General features: G+C 45.0%; 1 protein-coding gene across 1 annotated transcript in view; it reads left to right on the forward strand.

The window, feature by feature from the left end:
* Positions 1 to 1,691: 1,691 nt before the first annotated feature.
* The window catches only part of Rsph14 (radial spoke head 14 homolog), a 17,941-nt gene continuing 11,328 nt past the window's right edge, over positions 1,692 to 8,304 (forward strand). Inside the window, exons 1-4 of the mRNA XM_017798344.2 lie at positions 1,692 to 1,731; positions 2,824 to 3,070; positions 3,882 to 3,984; positions 8,047 to 8,165. Of these exons, the coding sequence (XP_017653833.1) occupies positions 2,872 to 3,070; positions 3,882 to 3,984; positions 8,047 to 8,165 (421 nt within the window). The 5' untranslated portion in view covers positions 1,692 to 1,731; positions 2,824 to 2,871. The remainder of the gene's footprint in view (positions 1,732 to 2,823; positions 3,071 to 3,881; positions 3,985 to 8,046; positions 8,166 to 8,304) is intronic.

Below are 8,304 nucleotides of genomic sequence, written 5' to 3' on the forward strand. Positions count from 1 at the left end.
GTGAACTGCCCTACTCCCTAGACCTCAGTTTACTCAGCCATTAAATGGCCCTGATGACTTTAAGGGTTTCTTGTGAGGATGATGTTGTTGGAGACTCGGATTCTTTTAGCACAGAAGTAATAGAACTGAGATTGAGGTATGTGTGCAGGGAAGGCAGGCAAGACTTTAATGGGGCCAAGGCTACTTACTGAGAGGAAGTGGGGCAATGGACAGACCAGGCTCCTCCTGGAATAAAAGGAGACTTAGGCCTGTACTGATTTGCTGGGATGAGTTAACAGGTGGTTATCATCTTGCTCAAGGGAGCTCAGGAGTACCAGGGTGCAATAAAAGCTTCAAGTTTTCAGGTGCTTAAAATTTTGTTTGAGGCAAGGTCTCATGTAGTCTAGGCTGGCCTCAAACCTTCCATGATTCTGGCCTTGAACTCTTAATCCTGTTGCCTCCATCTCCGGAGTGATGAGATAATAGGCATATACCACATGAAGGTGGGGGTAGAGGCTGCAGGACTCTAGGTGCTGAAGATACTGCAGCTGCTGAAAGATCTGGAGACAGAACATAGCTCCAGTGATCAGTCAACTTGTCTGTATGCAAGGCTGGAGAGAACTGTACCCAAAGGTAATGCTTAATTCAAGTCTATCAACCATGCACTTGCTCTACATTTATGGAAAGCTTCCTGGCACTGGGCAGACAAGGAAAAAGAACTGGCATAGCTAGGTTTTGTTAGTGGTGTAGGCTGAGTTTCACTTAAGTTGTGTGCCTGGGGAAGGTGTTGGACCGAGTCTGGTTATGATCTATGCATGTGCATGGGAGTTTGTGCAGGTTCTTGCTGTGTGTGTGTGTGTGTGTGTGTGTGTGTGTGTGTGTGTATGTATGCAGGCTCCCTATCCCTATGCTGTGTATATATGTTGGGGATGTTAGACTAGGTCTGCTATATTGTGTTTACGAAGCAGGATCTCAGTGTGTTATGTGTACAGTCAGGGGAGGTAGAGTCTGGCTAAATTGTATGTAGGGAAGTTTGGGTGGAATCTTGCTGTATTGTATGTATAATGTGTGCCTGTACCTCACATAGAGCTGGTAATACAAGCATAAACCAGCACACCCTATCTCAGGTTAGGAGTTTGAACTCAGGACTGGGACCACTGGGAAGCCAAAGGAGGTGTTAACCAGGTGGTGTTGAGGCTGACTTACTTTTGAGAAAAGCCTCTCCAGCCAGCACTGTGCTGGGTCCACTCCGAGTTGATCTCTGTTTTTTCCTAAGTGATCAGTTTGCAGATCAAGGAATGTGGGCCAGGATTACGCAGTCCTGGAGTCAGGTCTATGTGATTTGGAGGAAGCAACTAAACTTCTCTCTGAGATTCTTAAACTGCATAAAGTTACACTTTCATGGCTTCATTATGATGACCAAAAGCATGCAAAGTACCCAGGAAAAAGAAAAGTGTAAATAAAGTATTTCCATTCCCATATGTACTACAAAAGCGAGTCGTCTTTGTTCCATCACACTAACACTGTAAAGTACTATTGTTCCCCCTTGGCTGCTGGGCTTAGCTCCAGCCTTTTTTGCGCATGCGCCCATCATGGGCCCCCCAGGGTGCTGAGCAGTAAGCTGTAGACGCTGCCAGAGTCGACGCTGCCAGAGTCGCCTAGCAACCAGGTCGCCTGGCAACGGGAGAGCGCCTTCGGCTGGCAGGCTCTAGGAAACTTCAGGCTCTAAGACAGTTGAGGCAGTTGCAGCAGGTAGGGGCCTGGGCACAGGGGGAGGGGGTGCAGCGTCCTGAGCTACCCAGTCCCATTACACAGGGCCCATGCCCTACCCAAGGTAATGAATTTTCTTTGGTGGCAGCATGTGCCCTTTACAAGAGGCCAGCTCCTTGTCCCAGAGCCTATGAGTCCCTGGAGTGAATCTCATATCATATATGGCGGTGACTTTTCCAACCTGGCTCCACACTCCTCCCCTTGTCCTTTGGTGGCTAGTAGCAGTCTGACTCATCTTTTACTACAGAAATGAGTTCCTGCCCCTACCACTAAATGTCATAGCCACAACCAACATTTCAATTTCTGGTCAGCCAGGCTCCTGGGTACCAGTTATATGATAATACTGGGAGAGCAGGAAGGAAGTATTCTCATTACCTAATATTCAGCTGCAGGGAGACTTGGATGGATGAAGGGGGGTAACTTGTTAAGGGCCTGGATTTGTATCCCTTTCATAATTCTAAAGCCACATGGCTTATAGTTGCTCAAAGTGTGTGTGTGTGTGTGTGTGTGTGTGTGTATGAAAGAGAGAGAGAGAGAGAGAGAGAGAGAGAGAGAGAGAATAACTCATCCTTCAATCCACCAATTCTTTCTTGAGAATGTGTCCTATGCATGGGTCTCTAACAGTGAGCTAGACCTCATTCCCGAAGGATAACTTCTGGCTTCACCAACTCCTTGCCCCAAATCTATTCCCTTAATTGTAAATGTGCATGATAAAAGTCTTTTATTTATTGGGTGGTTGATTAGATACTAGTTAATTGCTGTCACTGGATAAGCGCAGACATCAAATGGAGAGCCTGTCTTGGCTTTTGCTTGGTGGGCCTGTTTTGTTTTGTTTACCTTTTGGTGCCTGTGACTGAGGACCTCATCTAAGAACTGTTATGCTGGAGAACCCCAAAGTTTGCAGTATGAGCTGCTACTTACTTGTGTCCTTGAGAAATCTCTTCATTGCACTTAGCCTCGGTTTGCTCTTCTGTAAATTGGAAGAAAAATATCCCCCTTGCTTGCTCTCACAGGCAGTTTTGAGGATAAGTAGCTTCTAAATGACAATATTAACATTTTTTATTCTTTTATCAGTGGTCTCTGCAGAGCTTCATTTTGAAAGCCCTTTGTAGGTGTGGAAAGATGGCTCATACCCGGATCTCCATGTACATGCCTCCTGTCATCGACCCCACACAGGCTGCCATTTCCTATGGCTGTTGGGCCTTGCCCAAGCTGAATGAGGAACTGCAGTCAGAGGATCTGCTGACAAGGCAGAAAGCCCTTATGGCGCTGTGTGACCTCATGCATGACCCTGAGTATGTCTACCAGGCCATCAGCATAGGTAAGAGTGCCACAGCCTAGGTGATCATGACTGGGGTTCTGGTGTGGCTCAGACATTGCCCACAGTTTCAGTAGTAAGAGTTGCTATTTATTGGGCCTGATTTCAGGACATCAGTACCCCAAGGGCAGTGCTACCTACAACCTATAGATAAAAAAAAAAACAAACAAAAACAACAAACAAACAAAAAAAACAAGGTTCAGGAGTGGGTATGAGTTTAAGGTTACCTAATCAATAAATTAGGCAGGATCTTTATTTGCTAAATCTGGCATTCCTGAATATAACCAATTCAAGGCTATGTGACCAGTTTGTGGCAGGTTTCTTTTTTATATTTTCATTATGTGTAGGTATGTGCATCTGTGTGTGGGTATGGGCATGTGAGTACAGGTGCCCTTGGAAGTTAGAAGAGGGAGTCTGAGCCCCTGGTACTGGGGTTATATGCAGTTGTGAGCTGCCTGACAGGAGTGTTGGAAACCAAACTCAGGTCCTTTGCAAGAGTAGTATGTGTGTGGCAGGTTTCTAATTTGACCTCATGTCTCTCCTGAGATCAACACAATTGCAAAGGCAATTTTCTTAGCCCCATGGCAGACTCGGAGTGGAAGGAGAATTATGAGGGTTGGATGAGATGGCTCTAGGGTTTGAGCCTTTCTGTGACTCACAAATGCTGTGTAACAGTGTGTGACTTGATTCCCCAGACCCAAAAGCACACAACCTCTGGTACTTTCTTGTTGTCTAATATTGGATCAGGTGTTGACTTCTGGATTAGTTGACTACTAGGATTGGCAAATGTTCAGAGGTTTTCCTATCTCCACAGGCTGCCTGGAGAGTCTGAAGGCTCTGTTGAAGGACAGTGATAACCTGGTACGGATAAAGACCACGGAGGTACTCTACATCATGGCAACCCATAATGTGGGCAGGTGGGTAACTGCTAATGAAAATCAATGTCATGGAAGTTGTACTTTCCCCCTGGGTAGATGTCCTTGAGTGACCTTGAGTGCTCTGAACCTTTGTTTATTGGTTTTTGTTTTTAGTAATTTTCTTCTGTGGGGCCCTAACAGGACTCCAGCCCCCACTTTTTCCTTTTCTTTCAGTGCTTGGGATTAAACCCAGAGCCCCATGCATGCTATGCAGGTGATCTATATCTGAGCTGTACTCTACCCATTTCAGATTAAATCTTATGCTAGTTCTTGGCTCTGGGCTTCCCATTTTGAAGGCAGAAAGTTCAGATCCAACATCTGAAAAAGTTTTGCCATTTAAGATGATATTTTGTTTATTATTTTTATTTTATTTGTAAATTTTATGTGTATGAGTGTTTTGCATCTATGTATTTAATTGCACAACTTGTATGACATGCAGAGGTCAGGAAAGGGTGTTGGATCCTCTGGAACTGGAGTTAGATAGGGTTGGTTGTTAGCTATCATGTGGGTGTTGGGACTTGAACCTGGGTCCTCTGGAAGAACAGAAAGTGTTTTTGACTGCTGAGCCATCTTTCCAGCCCAAGTTTTGCTGTTTTTTATCTTCTTATGGGTAGCCAAGTTCCCTGTCTTAGATCTTCATGGGGGAGTATGGTTTTATTATCTGTTGTTAACACACATCTTGTCTAGGCTGGTGGCCTCACCTTTTGCTCAGGATGCTGTGTTCTTGGTTTGTAGCACCTGGCAATATCCCTTTCCTGTGTAAAATTTAGTATTTTATACTTAAAACGTATTTCAACTAGCGTTTTGGTTAGAGATTGGGGTGGCAGTTTGGGCAGGTGCCTTCCCATGACTGAGCTCACTTTTTTGACTAGGGAATACTAGTTTTACTTGGTATCAAAAGCAGAACCCTAGGTAGGGACAATTCAGTGATAGAGCACTAGCATAAGGCCCTGAGTTCCATCACTAGTACTGAAAACAAAACAAAACAAAAAAACCCCATAACTCCAGCCACACCCATGTGCCTTCTCCCCCATCTCCTGTATAAAGGAGACCACTGCCCACTATGCTGATGCCCAGAAAAAAGAAGGGGCAAGGAGCTGACTTGCCTCCAGCTTATTTGATGTAAATCATTGGCATCCAGAAAGGCTCACATCATGCCAAACATGCCTCTGCGGTGTGTCAGAAAATCCAACTGGGCCTTGATGCTATCCACACTCAAGACTCTCAGTCCCCTCCTTATACCGCTTCAACGTGATGCTGCATGCAGCCCCACTCTGATTAGGTGCTGTGAATGGGGCATGTGTAGGAGGTATACAGTGCCATTTAGTGCCCTAACTCACATAGTATTCACCAGGAGGGTAGATCATTCATTGCTGTGGTGAAGTGGGCACATGAGCAGTGAAGTGGGGACATGGGCCCTGGCCTACTGGTGGTAGTGGGCATCCTTTACTGCTCTGTAACTTAGCCAAACCTTTTAAGTTCCACTTTGTGTAAGATAACCTCAGGAAGGTAGTTTGAAACCTTAGGCAGTCTGGATATAGTAGTGAATGCCCATAGTCCCAGCTACTCAGGACGCTGAGGGAGGAGGATCACTTGAGTCCAGGAGTTTGGGATCAGCCTGAGAAACATAGCAAGACTCTGTCTGAAATAAAACAAAGCAAAATAAATCAAATCAAATCAAAGCAAAGCAAAGCAAAACTAGACAAACAACCCCAGCTAACCAATCAACCAACCAGCCAACCAACACCATGACCTTAGGAGTCAAGAGATTCTCTAAATCTCCCCTTCCCACTTTTCTACATGATGTGGACATCACCCCAATGAGGAGTGATGGGCACTGAGAAGAGAGATGCTCAAAGCTTGGGCAATTGTAAACAAACTAAGCACCTAAGGGGGGTGTTACGGTTTAAATATAAAATGTCCCTTCCAGGCTTAGGTGTTTGAACACTTGGTCCCCTGCTGATGACACTGTTCTAGAAAGTTGTGGAACATTTTGGACATGGGGCCTAGCTGTCAGATACAGAGTTATACGGTGGGTCCCCCTCCAAAGCATCACCAGATGGAGACCAAGTGTCCAAATACATGAGCTTAGAGAGGGTATTTTTCATTCAAACCACCACAACAACCTAGGTTTGGCATCTTGGCACTTTGAACAGTTAATTCACACAACATTCCGATGTACATCAAAGCTTCCTAAGCAATCTAGTCCTTGCCTTCTTGCTGGCCTCCTAGTGAAGGGGCCACATTCTCTATGGGCAAACACAGCCAACTTTCTTATTTTTACTTTGCTCTCTAGGTGTTTTTATTTTTAAAAATTTTATTAGTAAAGAATATTCATTGTACAAAGCAATGGATTTCCAAGCCTGTATATCATGTACTTTGTTTATATTCTCCTCTTCTGTTACCCTGTCTTGTTTCTCCATCCTTCCTTCCACTGGTCTTCCTCCTCTTCCCAAATGGCCTGTTTTTTTTTTTTTTTTTCAAATCATATTATTTTTGGTGCTGGAGATTGGATCCAGGGATTCAGGCATACTAATCACATGCTTTACCACTGAGCACCATCCTCAGCCTTCCTCTATCCATCCCTCCCTCCTCTCCTCTTTCCCTTCCTCCCTCCTTCTTTCCATCTTTCAGGGTTTCCCAGGCTTACCCTGAACTTCTGTGTACAAATAATCCTCTTGCCTTAGTCTTCTAACTTCCTAAAACTGAGGAGCAGACCAGCCAGTTTTCAAAGTATGTCTGATGTGGAGTGGGTCACAGGGAGACAACCTAGAAAACCAGCAGCTCTGGAATTTATGTGTCCCACCGTGATCCTCTTTTTCCAGAACAGTGCAGAGCAGACTCTGAGACTAAGTTCTAATCAGTGTCACAGCGCCGTGATTGGCTCGGCATGTTCTCTTGCTGGGCACTCAGCTAAGCCCTTCACACCGGACTTCTCACTTAGTCTTGAGCATGCCTGGAGAGATGTGACCCTAGAAGATCCTTTTCCAGATGCAACTGGACCCAGTAATCTGTTGGTTACTTAAAAGAAATGGTTCAAAATCAAGGAATTAAAGAAACAATGTATTTCCTTTAAATTGTTCGTTGAATTCGAAACATAAATGATAAGGTATTTGCCGATCCCTGTGTAAGACCTGGGCCTTTTCCAGGACATGGGTCCATCAGATGATGTTTCCCATCAACTTTCTTGCTTAGACCAGGAGTCTGCTTTGCAGTGTAGGTTTCCTGAAAGCAGAGGAAGACAGAAAGACAGACTGAAATGCAAGCAAAACCCCTTCTAGCATCCTTAAAATCATCTCACCTTTTTTTGTTTTTTTTTTTTAAGTCAGGGTCTCTCTGTAGCCCCATCTTGTCCTGGAGTCACTATGTAGACCAGGCTGGCTTTGAACTCACAGAGATCCACTTGCCTCTGCCTCCCCGAGTGCTGGGATTAAAGGTGTGTGCCACCACACCTGGCCTTCATCTTGCTTTTTAAAGAGACTTTGAGTTTTTAAAAAAGCATTCAGTATTTTTTCCCAAAGAAATTAAAAACAACTCTTTATCTAATTGCCTTACCTAATATTTAATTAACTTATTAATATTATGTGTAATTATAACAAGCATAAAAGGCAGCCATGCATCTAGAGGGAAGCAGCTGGCTGCTGGTACGCTCACAATTCAGTTGGGAGAAGACAAGAGAAGTGAGAAGGGACTGGGAGGGGCTGAGAGATGCTGGGCCTATGAGCTGTCTCCCTGGGAGCCATAGAAAGATGGTGGGCTCAGCAAGGTGGGTTACAGGTTTCTACTGCCTTATACCCATTTCACTGATCATGAAACTGAGGCTTAGAAGGGTGAAAAGAATCTAAGGTACAAAGAATCCAAGCCAGAGACACAGCAGAGGTGTGTGATTTCTGTTACTCCATGTGCCACACTGCTCTGTTTTCATGACCCCTGGGAATTGTGGGAGCCCTCTCTGGCCTTTGCCCTAGCTAGCATTGACTCCAATAGGACCACTGACCTGTCTTATTTCATCCTCTCTAGAAATGGTCTTCGTAGGTTTAAACTTGCCTTCCCTTTTTCTAGAACAGGCTTTTTAGAGCATGGCATCATCCTCGCCCTGTCCCTCCTGCTGAGTGATCACCAGAGAGAATGCCGGGAGAACCTGCATCAGGCATACAAGCACCTGGTCCAGTTGCCTGCAGGTAGGCTGCTCCCCATAGGGGGATCTGGTGTACCTTTGGTCACCTTTGGGCTTCCCTTCCAGGTCATTTTGCACTAGGCTGCAGATCACAGGCTCTAGCATTTTGTTTTTCTTTCTTTCTTTCCCTCTTTCTTTCTTTC

The sequence above is a fragment of the Nannospalax galili genome, unplaced genomic scaffold (assembly GCF_000622305.1).
Source record: "Nannospalax galili isolate Female #2095 unplaced genomic scaffold, S.galili_v1.0 scaffold1497, whole genome shotgun sequence".
Taxonomy (NCBI): domain Eukaryota; kingdom Metazoa; phylum Chordata; class Mammalia; order Rodentia; family Spalacidae; genus Nannospalax; species Nannospalax galili.